Raw genomic sequence first — 22,470 nt, forward strand, 5'->3', positions numbered from 1 at the left:
ATGTAAATTGTGCCGACGCGCGCGTGTTTTGAGAATCTCAAATACATATACACAAATATGTATATATAGAAATATACTTGCTGTACATAAATGCGCACATACATACATATGTATAATTTAATTAACTTGTGCCAATCAATATGTGTAATTGCATTTATAATTACAATTATAATTACTATTGTTAATTAAAGTGAAACCTGACGCGATATGCTGACCAGTGCCAAATTCCTAGCATATTAACAGCAATTGTCGCAACAAGAGCAACAACAACAACAACAACAAATAAAAAATATTGTTAACGAAAAGTTGCAGATGGAAAGCAACGCATTTGTTACCAGCCATTTGCCATCACAAGCGCTTGTTGTACTATCGGAGGCCGCTTCCGGTTTGCATGAGGCACTGCGTGGCCAACGTCCGTTTCCAGCTAGAGTAAGTAAAAAATGCCAATCAGTCTCCTCTCCGCTACTGCCAATCAGCTCAATCCCGGCTAAGAAGCTAATCACTCGCGCCCAACAGCGCAACAACAACAACAAAAACAACAACAACGGCAACGGCGACGCGACATATTTATGACAAATCATAAACTGAACGGCGACTGCGCCGGCGGTTCAGTAGAATAAGTAGTAGTAGTTGTTCTTGTTGTTGTAGATGTTGTTGTAGTAGTGGGTCGGAGTAGTAGCCGTCGAGCTGCCAAAAGCTCTCGTGTCCACAGATGCTATAAATCAGCAGCACACCGGGCAACGAGAACTGCACACAAAACAATGCGCATTGTAAAACAACAAACCAAACTAAACAATACACTGAGAAATACTATATATGACTCAATATATGCTTCGGATTCGAAAAATAGAAGTGCTTCGATTGGATTCAAGCAAAAATTGCTTAATTGACACTTAAATCATAAAAAATAATAACTAGGAAAAAAGATTTTAGAAATAGAAATTGCATGTTGTAAATTCAAAAGAAATCGCTGCAATATAAAACATTAAAATCGACAAATCAATTTTTCCTTAGTTTTTACTATTAGTTTAATTAAAAGTCTCAATTACTTGCTAGATGAAAAATATACATATCATTTTAAAAATATTCTAAATTATTCAACATATTCAATTTAGTAAATTTCTTTTGAAAGAGTTTGAAAAATAATTTACAGCTTTAATATTTATATAAATTGCTTAATTGTAACCCAAATAAAGCTGAATAATTTATAAAGATTTCAGTGTTAGTAATATAAACTAGAGGTTTCTGCAACTATTATTATAACTATTATTAGAAAACTCACAATATCTTACTATAATGAAATAATAAAATATTTTAAAGATGTTCTTAAATGTTCGACATCATCATTTATACATTTAAAGAGGTAATAGGTAAATAATAATAATAAACAAAATTTGTTTTTAAAGTGATTCAAAAATATTTCACATCCTTAATATAAACTGATCACTATAATCGACAGTCAATAGTTGGAGAAAATGAATGCGAGTCCCTGACAGAAATCATATTTTTATATTGTGATTAGTTTATAATCGAATTCAAATATTCAACACACTTTTTCAAATTGAACATTAGACAAATTCTCATTAATCAAATGCTTATTGCCAAATCAAAAGTTTCCAAATATTTGTCTGAGTGTAAGCGATATCGAGAGTCGCAGCTGAAGACAATCGAAAGTCGACAGTCGACAGTCAGTCAGATTCAGATTCAGATTCAGCTACAGTTTTCAGTTTTCAGTTTTTAGTTTTCAGAGTCGCATTCCTCGATCGGATGCGAATGCGTTTGCAAACGCCCCATTGTGTGTAGATTTTTGCGATGAACAGATTTATGATAGCTACCAGATTCTCCCAGATCGCCAGATCGAGGCTCTGCGCTTTGGGTTCCTCCGACGTTGTCGATTCGATTGCCCCCGCCCTGCCTGTCATCATTGTAAACATGAGCAATGATCTTGACGCTGATGCTACAAATGATGAAGAACTCGAACTCAAGATGAGCTGGCGACTGGCACGAATTGGAATAACTTGGCCAACAAAACTAACTTAACTGGTTGCTGGCTTACTGGCTGGCTGGCTGGTTGACTGGCTGACTGGCTGGCTGGCTGGTATTCGAATTGAAATTGGTATCGAAACTTGTGCATAGCATTGAGTAGCGTTAAGATATGTTAAACATGACAACAATATGTCCTGCCCTTGTAGATGCGAGCTGGGTGATACTGGGTGATGGTCCCGACGAGAAATCACTTGAAGCAGAGTGAGACAGCAACTGTCTTAAGTGGGACTCAAGATTGAAAAAACAAAATGAGCATAAAAAGTAAAAAAAAAAGTGTTAACAAAGAGATGCCTTCGATTATTTTTTCCTCCTTGATTTAATTAATCGGCTCTAGAATTCATTATCTCAAATGATTCTTTATAGCTGATTATGAAAATTTTGAGCCTGAAGTTGACACTTGCATCCATTATATTTACATCCATTCTAATAATTTGCCATCAACAACCAGTTTTACATGATTCTATTAAATACTTTTTCAAGTACAACAAACAAAAACTTGGCCATTTCAACTACACTTCTCTGTGCCAACTCTCTTATAAGGAATAGTTTACAACTACCCACTCTCAGAGCTATGCGCATTATTTATAACCCTGCACAATGTATGACAATAAAAATTAATAATAAAAAAAGCATATTAAATGCAATGTCAAATGGTTTAATGTGGAGCTGGTTCTACGACTCGAGCACAATTTAACCACCCGGACACAGCGAACAAAAAAGAAACAGGGGAAAAAGAAGAAAGAAAAAAACAAGTACTCACCTTAACAATTGTTGTAACCACAACAACGACAACCAACAAAGATAAGCAGACTGACCCCACAAAAAAGATGGCTGAGAGCAACCCCGACCTGAGGGCAAAGTTATGAGCCACAACTGAAACAAAATATGAAACATAATTCGTTATTTTTTGCACTTCTTACACTTGAGCTTAGGTGTGTGTGCCAGTTTGTGTGTGTGTGTGTGCCAGTGTGTGTGCCAGTGTGTGTGCGAGGGTTTGCTGTGTGTGAATGGGCTTAATTTAATTTATAGCAATTCATCAAGGAGCACAGTCAACGAGGCATGTAACAAGAAGTAATCACAATGGCCCAACTGGCCAAGGAATTGCTGTGCCTTGGCAGCCTTTAAGGTGGCAATGAAGTTAACAAGTTGAGCTAGTTAGGAAGGCGTATTTATGACTTTGTTAGTTTCCAATTAGAAATTCCTTAAAACGATTTGCAAGGAACAAGTTAAGCACACAATTTCTATCAACCCATTAAATGGGATTTTATAAATGTGTTCATTGGTCATTTCCAGCTTAACTATTGTACAGAAAGACTAGAGAAATGTATCGATGTATGTCTGTATATATCTTACACAGAATGATTAATATATAATATATATTTAACTAGTAGCTTATGGGATTGATTCCCTTATACAAAGACTATAGCTATAAAGGTATAACCATATTGTCTCTTCGTATATCTCATATATATTTAATATATATTTACAAGTAGCTCACATTTTATACTTTTAAGAAATAATTTTTCTCTGCAAAGACTATATAACTATAGATATAGCCCTATAGTCTTTGCTATAGATACATAAATTCTATTCTATCTTCTTCATATATGTTTTTATATATCTGCCATCAGTTTTGGAATAAGCCTGACTATATCTCAAACAGAGTGATCAATATTTAATATATATTTGACTAGTAGCTAATATTTTATGTCATTAAATGTATATTCTTTAACTATATCAACCTCAGAATAAATAATCACATTATTACTCATACTCAGTAAACTGCATTTTAAAACAATTTACAGTGAATAATAGCAGAAACTATATGAGAAATTTGCTTCTAAAAAAAAGAAGCCTTAGTTGATGATGCCACGCAATTGGAGGCACAACAGTCGCAGTTGCAAGTCTCGGCTGTCAAGAGTCGGAAAGCTGCCATAAACAGTTAGTTCGAGAAAATTGCCAATTGCTAAACGTTTTCTGGTTTCATTTTTGTTTTGCTGCCACAAATTGAGATTTATTTGCAGCGGAGCCGAGCAGGCAGTTGTTTGTTATTTGTTGATTTTTTGGTATGTTTGTTTGTTGTCTGTGCTGTATTTTATGGCCAAGTTAAGCGAAATTGGCAATTGTATTATGTGGACTCTCGTTATCGTGTTGTTGTAATTAAGCTGTTATTGCTGTTGTTGCTGCAGCTGCGGGTAAATTACAACATTACAAAATGTTCGACAATCTTCGACTCCAGTGATAAATGCCAATAATTCAAGTGTTAAAACACAAGAACAAACAAGAACCCAAGCGCATTATGCAAATCAGCAACCCTCGGAGAGGGCAACCAAATCACACATTTCAATGCCTGCTTAGCAGAGCAAAGGGGGTGGCAAGTGGCAAGTGCCACCTGCTGCACATAAATCAGTGAATATTTCTATAAGCAAGTTTACATATTGCATTAAATACTCATTCGTAAATGCTGACAAATTCACAAAAGTTGGCTAACACAGAACGCGTCCAGAGTGGTTGACCACTTGGACGACCCTCACTAACTACCCCTCAACCCGCTCCACGCTGACAACCCAGGCAGTCCACTTGTGTTGTGCAGCACATCTGTGCACGTGGCATTTAATCAGTGCCACTCATTGGGGGGCCACCGCCTTCAGCTGACTTAGCCAAAGTGCAACTCATGCGGTTGGCAACACTCCTCAACCCAAATCACAGAACCCCAACTGCAACTCCAAAACTCATTTACCACTGCAATTTGAGTTCGTCTATTAGACTAATGTGATTTTTGAGGGGGGAGCTGACTTTCATTTGTTTGTGCTTGGCAACAGCTTTAAAGCCCCATTGGCAATGTTGCAGATGACGGTAATGATAATGATGATGATGATGATAAAGATGGAGCTGCTGTTAGGGTAACACATCCCATTTTGGTTGAGTTGAGGTGCTAATTTTGTTTTGTCAACGTCCTGATAAGCGTTAATTTATTGGATTTATTTGCTTGGAATGAGATTGCTAAAATGCAGTAAGCGCATTTAAATTATAATGTATTAGAATGCTACAATCACATATGGATTTTAATCGAACGAAGGGAAAGTTATCAATAAAATGAAATAAACTTGATATGCGTATAAGGTATACAATAGCTTATATTCCAAATTTGAAGTCTTATGACTATTAGAGATTCACACAGAAGGAAAAGCAAACGTGGCTATTAAAAATATATATACCCTATTTGGTCGGAGATGCTTCCTTCTACCTTTTACACACTTTTTCACAACATCCCCAGCCACTTTCAATGGGTTGTTGCAAATCGTGATTTAAGTATTTTTCATTTCAGAATTGAACAATTTTAAATGAAGTTCTACAATTCAGTATTTAGGCTGAACTCTATAAATATTTTTATAAATGTTCATTCACACTGAATAAGTATATTTATTTGAGATCTTATTGGTCTACTGTCCCAGATTAAATATTATAGATAATAAAATACACCGATTTGCATATACACACATATATATATTTTAGACAAATTTTTAATAATTAATATAAAAAAAAAGCTATTCCGCAAATGCTCGAAAAAACTTCGCTGATAATAAAGTGTCAAATTTTATAATCTTTAAACAGTTCAGTGGCATTTGAAATCATCTCAATGTGTTTTTAACCTGTCAATTTCACCAAATGATGAAGACTATATTCAGTTTATTTTGGTTTCTGTTGAGAGCAGTTGAAAAGATGAAATTAAATTGCTTAATAAATGCTTAAGTCTGATGCTGATCAGAGGTAAATCCTCTTTGATTTCGGCAGCTAACGAAATCGAGGTAAGCGCAGAACACGCAGCTATTATTGAAAAATCACCAAACAATATAATCTCCAATCGACAACATCAAACTGAAAATGGGAAAACTTCATTACTTGGTTGCACTCTTTGGAGATGCACCGGGTGTTCTTAAGATTAATTCCCTCAATTGTTCCTTTATGTGATACTGTGACAGCAGGTCCTGGCTGCACAGTTATCCAACAGCTTATTAAGGAAAAGGAGAATTTCAAGAGGAATTGGGTCACATATCGTGATGGCTTTGACTCCTTTTATGGCGACTTCTTCGTGGGCCTGTAGAAGATCCATCGTTTGACGAGCAGTCAATCTCAAAAACTTTATATACGTATCAAAACATTAAGGGAATAATCACATATGCGAGTTATCATTAATTTGCCATCGCTGACCAAAGCAATAATTACCGACCGATCAGCTTAAGTGAAAAAATTGAACTGAGAATTGCCTAGAAGAAAATCAAAATCAAACATTTACCACATATTATCGTGACAAGACTGTCTTAAATTGTACAAAATATGGTGGCTTTTGATATTCCAATGTATGTGGATCCAGGTAGGCAAATGACTCTCAACAGCATCTCTCAAATATATATAAATATATATGCTGTTTATTTCTTTATTTAAACAAGTTTTTAAATGGACAACCTCGAAACAATGGTATACAGTGGGACTACGATTTGCTGGAAAAGCCAAAATGTTTATACGTCCAACAAAAATATAAAACAATGCTGTATTTTCGAATTGTAAATATCACTATGTACATTTTCAAATAAATAAAATTGTGTTCAATTTACGATTGTTTCTTATGAATTTTCCACCTACTTCTACACCATGCAGAATTTCGCGGTTTTATACCCACTGCAATTATCCGCAGAATATTTATAACTGCATTTAAATCATTTAGGCACTTTTTAAATTGTAAAAACCAAATAAGTTTTCAATACTCAGTAAAATTGAATCTCTTACCAAGCCATAAGCTCCAGCAATCAGAGCTGTAACCTTACCTGTAACGTTCCACTCTCTAGCGAAATTCTGGTAAAATTGGGTGAAAACAGAAGTTTGCAAAATGTGGTGAATATGAGGATAACAGTAAATAGAAAAGAGTTACGATAACCTCTTAGCAGACGTAGAAAGACGGAAAACTTTGAAGTTGGAGTATGGAGTATGTAGTTTTACTAAGGTCATTCAACGCTAAGAAGTTCATAATTTATATATATATTCATTCTTTCATTAATTCCCGATGTGCTGCGGAATTCACATACACATAATTCTGCTCGCTTCGCTGATCATGCTGCTCGCTGCTCAACACGGCACAGGCTGATAGTGGTTTGTGTTTCTGAAATTGTCTTAATGGAAATTTTCTAGTTCAGCAATATTTTTCCAATGCGTAGTTATACAAGTAACATTAATATAATTTACCTATTAAACTTAAATGAAAGTAATTGATAACAAGTCTACTCAGTTGAGCAATGCTTAGATGTAAATTAGAAGCATTTGTTCAAGTCAAGAAAATTAGAAGTATTTGTGCAAGTCAAGTATTCAATGTAAGCTTAATCATTAAATCATACACATTTTCTGTTAATTGTTTTACTAATTATTAATAAAGTCGCTTAACAACTTTTGCATTGTTTACATTATATTTCACACCATTTCCAGCTGCGAGCATCAATTTTACAAACTCAAACTTGATTTCTCTAATTACTTTGCGTGCGATATGCGAAGCAAAGTGAGCGTAAAATATGGCCGTAAATACAACCATAATGTGAATTTGGCTAAATTATGCCAGCTACATGACTTGGCACAGAAATTAGCCAATTATAGTAGGTGTAGGTGAAAAGAGGGCGGGGAGAAAAGTCTGAAATCAGGGCAACATATGCGCAAGCAAAGTGGAGAGGAAAGATTAGGGAAACGATAAATAAATATAAATTAAACTTTCGATATTAAATGAGCCAATAAAATACCTTAGATTTCAAATGCTTTAAGGAGTTACATATACGCGATAAGAGGAAGAGCACAGCTCAAGCTTAGACGCCCTAAAATATGCAGCAAAATGTTTAATTTACGACAAATAAATGTTAAACGGCGCAAAATTGAGAGATTTGAGAGTAACGATATCGCCGCACATAAACTGTGTCATGTGAGCAACTTTGTGGGTGTGGGAGAAGGGTGGAGTGTGAGTGTATGGGTGTGAATGTGAGTGCGAGTGTGAGTGTGAGCCACCAATGGGGTGTAAAATAACGAGCGAATATTTAGCAACATACAAAGGACTTTGCAAATGATATGGGTACCCCACAATTGTTGGGGGTGGCTTCTCTAGGGGTTGGGCACTCACGATAAAAACAGCAAAGGATAAACAGACAAACCGTTTATAACAAATTGAGCCTGAGACACAAACTCACACTCAAACACACACACACATACACAAGCACACTTACTCACTTACACAGATACTTATATCCAACTAGACAGGAACATAAGCGGCGACATGTGTGACAAGTACCAAACAGCTCGCCCACAAGCAAAGTTGCCAAAATAAATTTAAAAAAAAAAAAGGAAAAACGGAATTTACATACAAATTTGTCTGCAATGCGCTGGGAAAGTTATGCGAAAAAGTGTGGGAAAGTGAGTGTAATTTTAAGTTGTGGAAAACACCAGGCGGGAAAACGCTTTAAGCTTAATGCATAAATAAACTAAAGGATATCTAATATGGGTTATGTCAAACGGTTTGCTGATCCTTTTAAGATGCCTGAAGAACGGCCATTTCTGTTTCTCTTATCCTCTAATATGATGATTAAATGAGCAAGTTCCCTAAATACCAAAAATACTTTGAAAATATTTAAACAAATGCAATTTCTGCAATATTTATCAGATTTTTTCATTAACTTCTAAAATGTACTTGTTACTTAAAAAACTTTTTAATTTTGCAGATATTTTAAAAATGACATAATTACATGTAATGTAATAAATAATAAAATAAAATAAAATCATATTCAAAATGTTCAGCGACTACATCTTTTTTATTTAAACTGATGTTTTTCTATTATTCTCAATTTGAAAATGTTAATTTGTATTTTTTTGCTTAATGTTTAGTTAGTTTTAATAAAAATTAAAGTCTTTAAAATAACTTAACTTAACCATTTCTCAGGAGCAACTTCTCTTTCATTTGTGTGATGTAATAAATAAAAAGAATGAATAATTATTAATTATGGAATACGAATTGTGAATAACAATAAGAATAAGAATATATTTTTGTGACCTATTCAACAATATAAACTAAAAGTTTGTTTTCTCTAACTTTATTGCCCAAAAACTTGTCATGCTCAATGCCCAAAATGATATTTTATTTGTAGTTACCTGACGCCAAAGATCTACACAACATGTCACTAGTCGGCAACTATAGCACCCAATTCCTGCACAACTTCCATCCGCATCTGCTGCAGACCCTCAACCATGGAATGCTGGCGGCAAATGGAGCAGCTGCCGCTGCTGCCGCCGCCGGAGCACCGGGCGGTTATTTTGCCAGCGACCGCTCGCCGCTGGGGAAGCCGTCGGTGCTGTCGAATTTCTCGCTGCCGTCGGCGTTTTCGCCACCCAAATATATTGGCATATCTCTGGATCAGGTGAGTGGTGATTGAGGAGTGATGATTGAGGAGAGAAGGCGTCGCTAATCGGGTGCAGATTGGCAGTGTGTCATAAGTGAAATTGAATATTTCAGAATCTCTTCAATGGCAGCGAATCATTTCGCACGGATTCGGCCAGTCCCACGTGCACATCACACGAATCCATGGAGGGATCACAGGATTACGATGCCGTTGAAAAGGGTGAAAGTCCGCGCAGCAATAATTCTCAGGATCCCAGGGATTTGAGACGTAAGTTGGGTCTCCATATCTCTCTACATCTCTCTCGACTGTTTACTTTGCAAATTTGCATGTTTGCGATAAAGTAAAAAAAAAAAAAGTGGGCGGGATACGTTTGCTGCCTGCCTTTTTTTTTATCAAAGTCTTTGGCGTATTTGTTTCAATTTTACTTTTGCTGTAGAATTTTAACGCTTCAGTGGCTTGGCTTTGACTGACAGGCCAAAGGCGCCGGGCAGATGAGAAAAGTGCCGCACTTCACTCACTTTTTTCTATTTTATTAGTTTTTTTTTGGGCTGTTCACAAGCAGACATTTAAATCAATTTTGGGCAAATATTTACCTGAGGGTTGCTGCCGCTTATTGCATTAAAGCTGCTCCCAATTTGCCCGAAAGTAGGCTAAACAAATTGCCTACAAATGCGTTGCTAATTGGTGTCGCAAAGAGCCGCTAGCCTTAAGCGCCTTATGCCCAAAACTCGGCAGCATATGAACATGATAAATATGAATGCAAAACAAGCAGTGTCAGTGAGCCTTAGGGTTAGTGGCAGTGGCAGGGGCAGTGGCACGAACAGAGCCCAGGAGTGGGGGTTGTGTCAACAAAAGTTTTCGAATCAGTGGCGCAGCTGCTGGCAGGGAGCTGTTGCTAATGAGAAATTTGCATGCCCAATGACTTTTCAATACTTAGAAAGATCTATACTCACTTAAACTATGAATTTAAATATTATTTTTACGCAATTTCCAAGTTGAAACTTGAGTAAAATTAAAGAAATTTGAAACTAAAAAGATGAGCAAAATTGTTGTGTAAAGTGTGAAGTTTGAAGTAGATGAAATAAATACAAAATAAAAATTTAAAAAAACGTTGAAGTCCTGCGTAAACAACTTTGAAACACTCTAATGAAAATATATTTAGAGATTAAGGAAAGTAATAATAATAATAGGAAAAATAAAAAATAATTAGAAAGGTTGTGAATCAAAAATAAAGCATTTCAAATTGAAAGAGATATTATATCTAAAGCGAAATCAATTTCTAAAGAATAAATGTTTGTCAGTTGTTGACAATATAATTTTCTCTAGCTATATACTTTAATGAAAAGAGTGAAAACAGGATTTAATTTTTAATTAATATACATCTTGAACCCTATCCTACAACATTTATCCACTGCTATAACTAAAGCATTCTTGAACCGATTTTTAAACTGAACTTTCTTTTGAATAGAATTTTATTAATGCTGCATTCGAATGGAAAATAAAAGTAGCTTGTCGAAGTTCATTTCGCTGATGTGAGGAAAATATATATTGGCATATATATTCCAAAATTCTATAAATATCTGAAAAAAGAAATGCCCAAATAAATAGAAAGCTTGTAAACAAATATTTATATTTATTGTTGTATTGAAGACATCATAAATACATAGATATATATACACTTATATATTTTTATCATTTATTCAATGCACCCCTCTTTGGCTACGTCCTTGTCCTTGTCAACTTTTTATTTAACTTTCATATTTACATATATACTTAAGCCATAAAACCAGTTTTCCGCACACACTCCCCGCCCCCCTCAAACCCCTATCGCATTTTGTATTTAACTTTTAGCTTATGACAGTGGCTGAACTAAACTGAGGCCATAAATTATTTTAACTAAATAATGCGCTTTTAATTAGCTGCAGCGCAGCCAACATCAATAAACCAATGCCAACTATAGATAAATACAAGACTGCTTTAGGCCAAGTTAATCAGATGACATAGATGACATACCCTTGCAGAATGGTGCCAAACTGCCGTCGATTGTCGATTGTTACTATGAATTTGTTTTGGATATCTTATTAAATAAAAAAGTTCTTCGATCTCAATAATTGTTGTTACAAATGTAAGCATACCAATACTCATATTGGGTAAGTTTAGTTAGGATAACTGGTAACAGTAATAACAAAGAACTCATCTTTCGACCGATTGTTGCTATGTCAGCTGTGTGATATGGTGCTCCGATCCAGCTGGCTCTGTCATACATATAGTAATAAGACGGGTACATGCCAAGTTTCATCAAAATAGCATTAAAACTGAGGAATACATCACTTAAAAACAGACAGACAGGCGGATATAACAATATTTTCTATGTTTGTTATGCTGATCAGGAAGACATATGATTTATGAAGTTAAAGACGTATTTTTCCGGACGTTACAAGCCTCACAACATTATTATAATACCCGCTGCAAGGATGTAAAAAGCACGCGCCGTCTGCCAAAGAGCGCCAAAAGTCAAAAAGCCACTTGTTACAAGTATCTATATAAGAAGGTATGTGTGTGTGTGTGTGTGTGTGTGAGTGTATATGTGTGTCTGTATATATGTGTGTGCATGTGTAAGGGTTAGAAGGGTGCACATTAAGTGTTTTAAATGTCGCAATGGCTTATTGAAATGTAGCAGCCCCACTTTATTTTATTCCTTTTGGCCTGCCACTTGACTACAAAGTCGAAAACCGCAGGACAGGCAGGTCGCATCCTTTTTGCGGCACGAGGCAGCTAATTACTCAGCCTGCAACTCTTCTTCACTTGGCACTTGAGCCAATTATATGGCAGCTAAAGCTACCCCCAAACCAACCCTTGGAACGACGACAAAAAACTCATAATGTTTGCTCATTTATTGTACAAGTTGTTGTTGCTGTTGTTGCTGTTGTTGTTGTTGTTTCTTCTGGGCATTGGCTTCGTTCAAAGGATGTTGCAAGTGTTGCAAATCGCTTTGATTGCATTGTTGGTATTGTTATTATGAGCATTACTTATTATTATTATTATTGTTGTTCAGATGATGTATTATATCCAATGCACACTTGGAATTTTCATATTAATTTCTGGAATATTAATGGCACACACATATATATATATATACACACACACACACACATAAATACACACACATTCACAAACAATAAATCTCATATTTCATGCTATATACGATATTTGGAATTTCTCCCTTTTTTGGCGGCTTTGAAGGCAACCAGCGATTGGCACGTGACTCTTTGGAATTCGTGTTATTTATTCTAAAATGCCAACCATAAACACTGATATTGGGCAGTTATATGGCAGTTCTCTATTCCTATTAGAACTTGCGTAAATTTGCCAGTATTCCAAATCGATATTCTCAACTCTTCAAAACAAATATGTCGCAGTAAAGCTTCTAAGCTAATGTTAATTTGTGGAAAGATGAGCTCTTTTATGTACAATTTTCTTAATCAAACCCAGCAATTGTGCTTGATGTTAACCTATTCACATTTGTATAAAAAGTCATGAACATCAAACTATTATATCATATAGCTTTTACATTCAGCAGGTTGACAACTGTCTTTAATCTTCGGATTACCTCAGATAGCCCTTTCTCTAAATTTTGTTAGGGTATCTAAAGATATATAGATCATCATATCAAGTGTGACAAATAGGTTTCTCTTAAAAGAACTCATCTTTGAACTAACTGGCTTTTATGTCATAAATATATATACAAATATATAATATGTTAATGATATAGTCTTCTAATCAGATCGATTGTAAAATGTGCAGCAAAGTGACAAATATGTTTTATCAACTTAAACTTTGATATTAACTTTAAAAAATAAAACATAATTAATTTGGCAAAGCATTAAATACTCAAGTAATAGGTAAATAAATATTTCATATAATTTCTTGCAGTAATATTAAATTTTTTAAAGCTTACCTTTGATTGCCTAATACAAATGCTATGCCAATTCGACTTTTGCTTGTATAATTTAAAGATAAATAAAATGTGAATTTATGCAGAACGTCAACAAATTGAACTGACACCTTTTGGCCATTTTGTTGTTAGCCAGTTCGTTGAGTGTTTCTGTTACTGTTATCCGCGGTTAACCGTTGCCAGCCAACATATTATGTTGCCCATCTATACATATACCATGTGCGTATTTTAGGCCAAAACATTTGGCAGGCAACATCGGCAACATCGGCAACATTTCTGTTTGTATTTGTTGTAATAATATTTTAATTGCCGCCACAGTCACGTGCAGAACTTTTGACTCTGGTGCCGCAAACAGTTTGTATTTATTGTGGTTTGTTGTGCACATTCTTTTTTTTATATGTGTATGTTGTACGTGCGTCTGACAGCTGAGCAGCTTCGGCAAGGACATGGCACAAAAAAAAATACAAAATACAAAATACAAAATAAAAACCCAAAAAATAATAACGAGCGCCAATTAATTTGGGCTAAGTACGTGTTAAAAATGTGTAGCATGCAATTAGAAAATGGCCAGAAAATTTATGGGCCAGCAATGCTGGGTTTGGAAATTCCAAAAATTGAAATCAATGCGAGTTGGTGCAGGGTGGTGCAATGGGGTAGCGGTTAATGCGGGGTGGTGCGGGGTGGGCGTATGGAATTTCAATTTGCATTGCGGCACTTTGATTGATGAATGCGGCATGCGTCCAATTTCAGATCTGCATAATGTTAGCAAAGCGCATACGATTGCCTCCTCGTCGACAGCATCCAGCAGCTCCTCATCCTCCTGCTCCACCAGTTCGGCTGCGGCGGCCATTAGCTCGGCCGCAGTCGCAGCGGCGACGAGCAGCGCTGTCGTTTCCATGGCCAATCATTTGGCCGCCCATCAGTCGTCGCCAGCCCATCATCATCCGCATCATCATCATGGCCATCATGGAGCGGGTCCAGCGACACATCATCATATGGCCCATGCACATCCGCATCCACTGTCGCATCATGCCGCCCATCATGCGGCTCTGGCCAGTCTGGCCGGATTGCGTGCGGTGCCGGGTGGCCTGAGCCTGGTCAGCGGTTTGCAGGCAGCTGCTGCCGGTGGCGCCATACCCGATCTGTGTCCCGTCTGTGGACTGAAGCTGAGTGCCGAGGAGTGGCATACGCACTTCCTCACCGAACTGGATCGTCTGTACAAGCTGAGCGCCGGCTTCGAGCGGGCCAATCTGCAGGCGACCTACATGTTTGCCCCACCCTGTCCGGCCCAGGAGAATGCCATACGCACCAGCCACAATCGTTGGGAGGTAACGCAATTAAATTAACAATGAAATCTCCTTTTGTATATTAAGCACCACTTTTGTCTTAGACCTTTCAGCGGATTCGCAACAATCGTCAGAACCGGCTCCGGCTGAAGGTGCGCAAGCGCAAATATGGCGAGATGTACATGATGGAGAGTCTCTACTGTAGCAGCTGTCCCATTTGCAAGCGCAAGTATGCGCTGGAAACAGGCAAATTGCCGCCAGAGGTGCGTTTGGATTCTATGCAAAAAAATATTACATTTAATAGTTAATCAATATCTGATTTATAAATTTTTAATAATCAAATTAAGTAATATTCAGAGCTAAATTTCAGTAAATACAGCAAGAAACTAACTTGGTTGTAGGTAAAAGGAAGGATGAAATATGTTTGAATAGAGATTTCTGATATATACAAAATTCTACTCAGTTTTTATAAAGATAAGTGGAATCTAGTAAGCAACCTTTAGAGAGAGAAAGGGTTAAACAAGCAGATACCCTGTTTCTATCTCTTCAGACAACCCCAAGATATAATTCTTATCCAATAATAATAATTCCAGGTTATATAATTTTATTGAGTTGCCCAGAGAATAAGTTAGATTCTAACCATGCCACGAAAATTCTCACAAATTCTAAAATATACATTTTTTAAAGAGTGTTTAAAGTTATTTGCAAATCTTTTCTTAGAACACAGAAAAGCTAATAAGAAAACATAATGAGATTAATCATTCCAAGACATATCTTTATTTTGTAGCATTCAACACTAAATTACATCTCTCTTCCAAGCACATCTGCCAGCTTTACGTTACTCACAAGCTGGTGATCACACCATTGATATCGATTGATATTGATATCGATCGATATCGATATTAATGTTGCGTATACAGTTGCATGTTATGTTACAGATGTTATGTTAGAGTAATAGTATAACGTCACTGTTGGCCTGCTGAAATATAAAATGTTATTGTAATGAAATATTTATAAGAAAATAATTAATTTAGTAATCAAAGATATAGGAATTAAATTATTAATTGATCAATTAATTAGTTAAATTATTATATTAAATAGTATTCACAAAACAGAATAGGATTATTAAGTCCAGATATACAAATTAATTGCAATAGCTCAAATTAATAGCACTCAGTTTAAACCATTCAACATTTTTTTTACTGTGCCTGCAGGATGAAGTCAAGTTGCAGGACGAGATCGAAACGGTGGACGTGGAAAGCTGCAACGATGATGTGCCGGATTCTGGTTCGGAGCTACCCGGCGCCAATACAGCGATGACAGTGGCAGCCAATAGTATGCAGCCGACGAGCATGCACAACAGCAACGCACAGCCGGGCAAACTGGATGGGATATTGTATCGCACGGCGTGCGTCATCAATCAGAAGGATGGGCATGGCGATGATCAGGATGTGAGCACCAATGTGACCACAGTGGCAAGTAGCAGCAGCAACAACAACGTCAGCTGGTCTGGCGAAACAACAACGTCCAACAACCACACACAGGCACATATCAGTGGTAAGTTGAGCGGGAGGTGCTGGAAGTTTCCCGTTTTTCAGTAGCTAATTGCTTTAAATGCCACCTAAACACAGTGAAAAACGTCAGCGAGCTGTCATCAACCACACATCATTATTACAATGCGGATTCGTGCGGCGTTAGCGTCTCCGAAAATAACAGTAATAGCAACAACAACAAGGAGCTAATGATGGAAACGGCAACGTGCCAAAACGATAGCGATGAGGATGTCATTGTGGATGACGATGAGACGGTGAAAATGACGAGCAAATCGCACAGCTTTAAGCGACGCCTGGACGAGAATGTCGCCAGCAGCAGGTAGGCAAAAATATTCCAGCGAACTGAGCGAAAATGAATTAAATATGATTTCAACTTGATAGAAGCCTGGAGAATATATCGCCACATGAGGAGCGTCCGCGCTCCGAGCCACAGGTCAGCAGCACCGAGCCGGGTCCCATGGATATCTCGCACAACAACAATAATAATAATAATAATAATAATGCAACAACAGCAACCAAATATGTTGAGCCCATGGAGAGCAGTTTGTCGCAGCTATCGTCAATGGGTGTGCCGGGATTAACGCAATTGGACACAAAGGTGGGAATTAGTTCGGATTTAAAACCGGACGATGAAAACAAATGTTTCATTTGTAAGGTAATTTTCTCAGTTTGCTTCAGTTCTCATTTTCTCGCTGTCACACTCTATACCCCTCCCCCTCTCTCTCACTCTCTCGCTCTACCTCTGTGTGTGTGTGTCTGTCTGTCGTTAAGTGTAACTGCACAATTTAGCATGTACATAATTTGCACTCTCTTCTTGCTCAATTCGTGCTCTAAGCCATGCTCTCCGTGTGTGTGTTCTTCTCTCTCTCAAGACAGGCATAAAGGATCTCAACACGGATGCGTTTCTGCGCGGTCGCAATTTCTATTTCCATCAGAGCTGTGCGAATGTGATGAGCAGCTATCGACTCAACAAGGAGCTGCTCAACCAGGCCCAGGCACAGCGGGAGGCGAACACGGCGAATTCGGCTACGTCGCTGTCGCCCGCTCAGTCGCCGCAGCAGAGCGTTGCCACACCGACAATGATGGAATAGTGGTGAATGTCAAAATGTCGAGCAATCAAAAAGCGTGAATTTATTACAGTTAATTAATTCAAATATTGTGGTAGCTAATGAAACAAAACAACAAAAAGAAACGAAAACAAAAACAAGAGCAGAAATCATCTTTAATTGCGCGTTTAAGCGCTCGCCCAAAAGCAGGCAACATCTTTTTTTCGCCCAAACGCGAGCCACATTTATTTTAGGTCGTATTTATTTATTTGTTCGCTGTGTATATTTGCGTGTTTGAATTTCTCGGAATTAACAAAGTTTAATTTCCTTAGTGCAATTTTTGCGTTGCCTTTCTGCTGTTTTTTTTATGTGTGTGTGTGTGTGCAACTCAACATACAAAAATATACTTGTATTATTTTCTTTGAGTGTTCAAAATTCTTGAATGTGCTATAATTGTTAAAAAAAAAATGAAATTAGTTATCATAACTAAGCCAATTAGTTGTACATTTTAAGCCTAAAATATTTATGAAAAATCAAATAAAAATATATGAAATACTAACAAAAATTAAAGCATTTTTATAATTTCAAAAAAATGGATAACAAATAAGGGAAATGAGAAAAACATTGTTGTTAGCAAATATACTTAATTTATCAATCAAAATTTTATCAGCCAGAAAAGGACGTAGTAATATTTAAAAAAAAAATTTATTTTTTGCCGGGTTTATAATTTTCTAAATGCATTTTTGAGATTTAGCTTATCATCATGGTAAAAACTTCAATTAAAATTCATAACACATAAAAAAAACGTTTGACACAAGCTTAATCAATGGAAAATTTCCGCTGATTGCTGTATAAAAAAGCACAGAATAATAAACAGTAATAACAGCAGCAGCAACAACAATCACAACAACAAACAAAGCATTCACAAAGCTATTTCTAGACACACATCAAAATATATGCATAAATATGCCTTGCCAATTTTAATAGAATACACTTTTTACGCCGGATTACTAAACAGATAAGCCCAAGTTGTCCAGCTAAGCTGCAAAAGCAAATCATAAAAACGAAGAGTGGATTTTAGAAAATCGCGCTCTCCTCTCCACTCTCTCTCTCTCCCTCTCTCTCTCAGTTGGGGGTCTGCCATAAAAGCTTATCAAGAATCGCGTGACGCGAAAAGCGAAACGGGTATAAATAGCGTGTTCGCAACGCGAGCGAACTTTCAGTAAAGCAAAGGCAGCGATCGAGTGCGAAGGTGCCTAAAAGATATCTCCAGATTTACTTGTTTTTTTGCATTCAATAAGCATAAGCAATATGTTCTACAAACTGAGCACACGCGGCATTGCCACTCGCGTCGGCAATCTGGCGCAGAAGACACAAGCCAAACACTCGGCGGCTGTTTCCACAGAGAACGCTCGCTCGGAAGCGGTTTTTGCACGTGAACAAAAATATGGAGCACACAACTATCATCCGTTGCCGGTGGCGCTGTCGCGTGGCGAGGGGGTGCATGTGTGGGATGTGGAGGGTAAACGGTATTTTGACTATTTGAGCGCCTATTCCGCTGTCAATCAGGGTCACTGCCACCCAAAGATTATCAAGGCGCTCACAGAGCAATCACAGAAACTGGCGCTGACGTCACGGTAAGTAAAAGGCATATGCATTTTTTTATACCCTCAACCAAGTGGGTAAAAAGGGTATAATGGTTTTGTTCAAATGTATGTAACAGGCAGAAGGAATCATCTTCGACCCCATAAAACATATATATTCTTGATCACGGTCAACAGTCGAGTCGATATAGCCATGTCCGTCTGTCCGTCCGTCCGTCTGTATGAACACGCAGATCTCAGAGACTATAAGAGCTAGAGACTTCAAATTTGGCATATAGCTTCTCGTATACCGCATTTTTTAAATTTTAAAGGCAGAATCTTCTTATTAATACAAATTATGCATATGCATATTGTTGATCAACTGCTAAATTTTATCAAGATCGGATAAGAAAGACCCAAGTTACAGTCGAAAATATATTCTCATATTGATCTCATTTCGATCAACAGCCGCAAGCATTTTCTGTATGCATAAATCAGGGTAAATCGTAGTCGAGCTCATTCGACTACATCACTCGAACTTGTTTATGTTTCCAGACGTGCCCCTCTTGAAAGCTTATCTGCTCAATGGGCACATTTCGATGTAGGAGAGCTTTATGAGCTTTATTCATATGTATTTCTTTGCCCTTGGCTTTATTTTGGAACTGTGTGAGAAAAGCTAGCAAAAATCCACAAAAAGTAAACAACACAAAGTTGATTTCGCTCAGCTATCAGTGACAAGAAGTGCCGTTATCAATGATAGCAGGGCCAAGCTGTTGTCGACTCGAAAATACAAAGTAATAAACGCCCCTTAGTGGAATATTACTGTTGCCAAGTCGTTTTTTTTATATATAAACAATTCATCTAAAATGTGTATTTAATACAATTCTTTTTGATAACCTATGTATATAAATTTAGTTGCTTCAGTACCAGATGTAAATAGCAAATAATTATTTGAACTTGACCAATGTTTTTTTCTTAATATTACAAAATATTATAGAAAGGTGGAAAATAGGCTTTATAAAAAAATCTTGTTAAATATTACAAATCAGTATTAAATGGAAAGTAATTAAAGTGAATTGGAAAAAAACAATTTGAAATGAACACATTTCTTGACTCAAATACAAAAATTGAATTATTTCTAATCATAGTAAGTGCACAGACAAAGGTTCCTAGGGTAAGTTCAATTAGTCTAAGCCAGATTAAATGTTTAATTAACCCATTAAAAAAAAATCAATTATTAATCCCACGAGTTGCTTATCAACTGACAACCAGAAATAACCAGACAATCTGCGAAGTTAAGAAATACTATTGTTGGCACACATATACGTCTATAGGTAGTACATATGTATAATCCCGGTTAATCATTCTATTAATCTTTATGTTTAAGTGACTTGTATACGTTAGTGAACTACAAAAACATCAATAAATCAATCAAAGCCCGAGTGGAGAACACTAATTACAACCAGCTAAAAAAATATCAAATCAATTTGAATAAATATTTTCAACTGGGTTTCTTAAGGGTTGTTTTCATAAAAATATAAGGTTATTTTTTAATTATAGAGATTTTGTGGATTTCTTTCGGATCTGATTACCGTTGCATATAGCTGACTTATAAAATTCTCTTCTCTTAGGGCCTTCTACTCGGACGTTCTGGGCGAATATGAGGAATTTGTGACCAAGTTCTTTGGCTACGACAAGGTGCTGCCAATGAACACCGGCGTCGAGGGCTGCGAGACGGCCTGCAAGCTGGCCCGCAAGTGGGGATATGTGAAGAAACAGATACCGAAGAACAAGGCCAAGATCATTTTTGCCCGCAACAATTTCTGGGGACGCACACTGGCTGCCGTCTCAGCATCGAATGATCCGTCCAGCTTTGAGGGCTTCGGTCCATTTATGCCCGGATTCGAGCTGATCGATTACAATAATACGGCGGCGCTGGAGCAGGCGCTGCAGGATCCGAACGTGTGCGCCTTCATGGTGGAGCCCATTCAGGGCGAGGCTGGCGTCGTTGTGCCCGACGACGGTTATTTGCGGCAGGTGCGCGATCTGTGCACCAAGCACAATGTGCTCTGGATAGCGGATGAGGTGCAGACGGGACTGGCGCGCACAGGACGCATGCTGGCCATCGACTATGAACAGGTGAAACCCGACATACTCATCCTGGGAAAGGCACTCTCGGGCGGAATCTATCCCGTCTCGGCGGCACTCTGCAATGATGAAATCATGCTGTGCATCAAGCCCGGCGAGCACGGCTCCACCTATGGCGGTAATCCGTTGGGCTGTCGTGTGGCCATTGCTGCGTTGACGGTGCTCCAGGAGGAGAACCTGGCCGAGAACGCCTTTAAAATGGGTCAACTACTGCGCTCTGAGCTGTCCAAGCTACCCAAGGATGTGGTCTCTGTAGTCCGTGGCAAGGGACTGCTCAATGCCATCGTCATTAATTCGAGTGAGTTGTTTTTTGTTTTTTTAATTCTTTCCATCTCAGAACTAACTTGACTTATGATTTGCTTAGAATTCGATGCCTGGGATGTTTGCATGAAGCTCAGGGATAATGGACTCCTGGCCAAGCCCACCCATGGCGACATCATTCGCTTTGCCCCGCCTCTGGTTATCACCGAGACGCAAATGCTCGAGAGCATTGACATCATCAAGAAGACCATTCTATCCATGTAATAATTAATAATATATAACAGGGGAAGATAGCATTTAATTAGTTTACTAACATTTGTAAAACCAAACTGAAAAGTCTGAAAATATATATTGAATAAACCATGTTTGACAATATCTTTTAACTGGGAAGATTCTTTTGGGTTCTTGATCTTTCGCAGCTTTTTAGCATTTTACATATATCTGTTGTATAGTAAAATCTTGCCAATCCAGAAAATTTGAAAAATCTCTTATTGAATTCAATATTTATCTAGTTTAACTTTTAAAAGTATACGAGTTATATTTCTTCCACTTTGCATTATTATTTAATATTTTTTCTATATTCAGTTATATTACAAATAATGAAATAATTCCAATCAAATTGCATTTTATAATTAAATATATATAGTATATTTATTATACATCCCTCATCATCTCTAAATATTTTAAATGTTTTTACAAGTTCCACATCTTTGAAGTTCTTCTTTCTTTCTCTATTTTTTTTAGATATTTTCTCACCCAAACATCCAAGTCACTTGCTTTTATTCCTTTTTATAACCTGTTAAATGCTTTAAGAGGTAATACCCCGCTTAAATGTGTCAATGGGCTGACATACAAAAAAAAAGAAATCTTTTTGATTTCATAACGCTAATAACTGAACTACTTTCTCAACATCCCCTGGCGCTTCCCTCCCCCCTTCTCCCATTCTTCATGCCGCTGAGTGTGTCATTCTTGATTTTTTAATTAAAATATAAAACGACCACACTGGCTGGATGGATGGATGGGAGCGTGCCGCGGTCGTTAGGCAATAAACTTGGACACCGCGCATCCTGCAGGACAATTACCAGGCGGAAAATGTCGCAACATTTTCCGCCTTATCTGCACACTTGGCACTTTAAAAGAATAAGAAAACGAATTAACAACGAAGCAA

At 37.2% G+C, this 22,470-nt stretch overlaps 2 protein-coding genes across 2 annotated transcripts; both read left to right on the top strand.

The window, feature by feature from the left end:
• The first annotated feature begins 267 nt into the window (after window positions 1–267).
• LOC6558040 (protein Teyrha-meyrha) lies at window positions 268–17,689 on the top strand. The gene is made up of 9 exons (XM_032739379.2): window positions 268–429; window positions 9,219–9,488; window positions 9,584–9,737; window positions 14,176–14,753; window positions 14,816–14,974; window positions 15,926–16,268; window positions 16,343–16,583; window positions 16,646–16,862; window positions 17,137–17,689. The coding sequence occupies exons 1-9, from the start codon at window positions 313–315 to the stop codon at window positions 17,353–17,355; spliced, it is 2,298 nt and encodes a 765-aa protein (XP_032595270.1). The 5' UTR covers window positions 268–312; the 3' UTR covers window positions 17,356–17,689.
• Window positions 17,690–18,530: 841 nt separating this feature from the next.
• On the top strand, window positions 18,531–21,667 carry LOC6558043 (ornithine aminotransferase, mitochondrial). The gene is made up of 3 exons (XM_001985193.3): window positions 18,531–18,947; window positions 20,525–21,339; window positions 21,406–21,667. Exons 1-3 carry the CDS (start codon window positions 18,622–18,624, stop codon window positions 21,564–21,566), a joined length of 1,302 nt encoding a protein of 433 aa, XP_001985229.1. The 5' UTR covers window positions 18,531–18,621; the 3' UTR covers window positions 21,567–21,667.
• Window positions 21,668–22,470: the final 803 nt, after the last annotated feature.

The sequence above is a fragment of the Drosophila grimshawi genome, unplaced genomic scaffold, assembly GCF_018153295.1.
Source record: "Drosophila grimshawi isolate 15287-2541.00 unplaced genomic scaffold, ASM1815329v1 contig_44, whole genome shotgun sequence".
NCBI classification, from domain to species: domain Eukaryota; kingdom Metazoa; phylum Arthropoda; class Insecta; order Diptera; family Drosophilidae; genus Drosophila; species Drosophila grimshawi.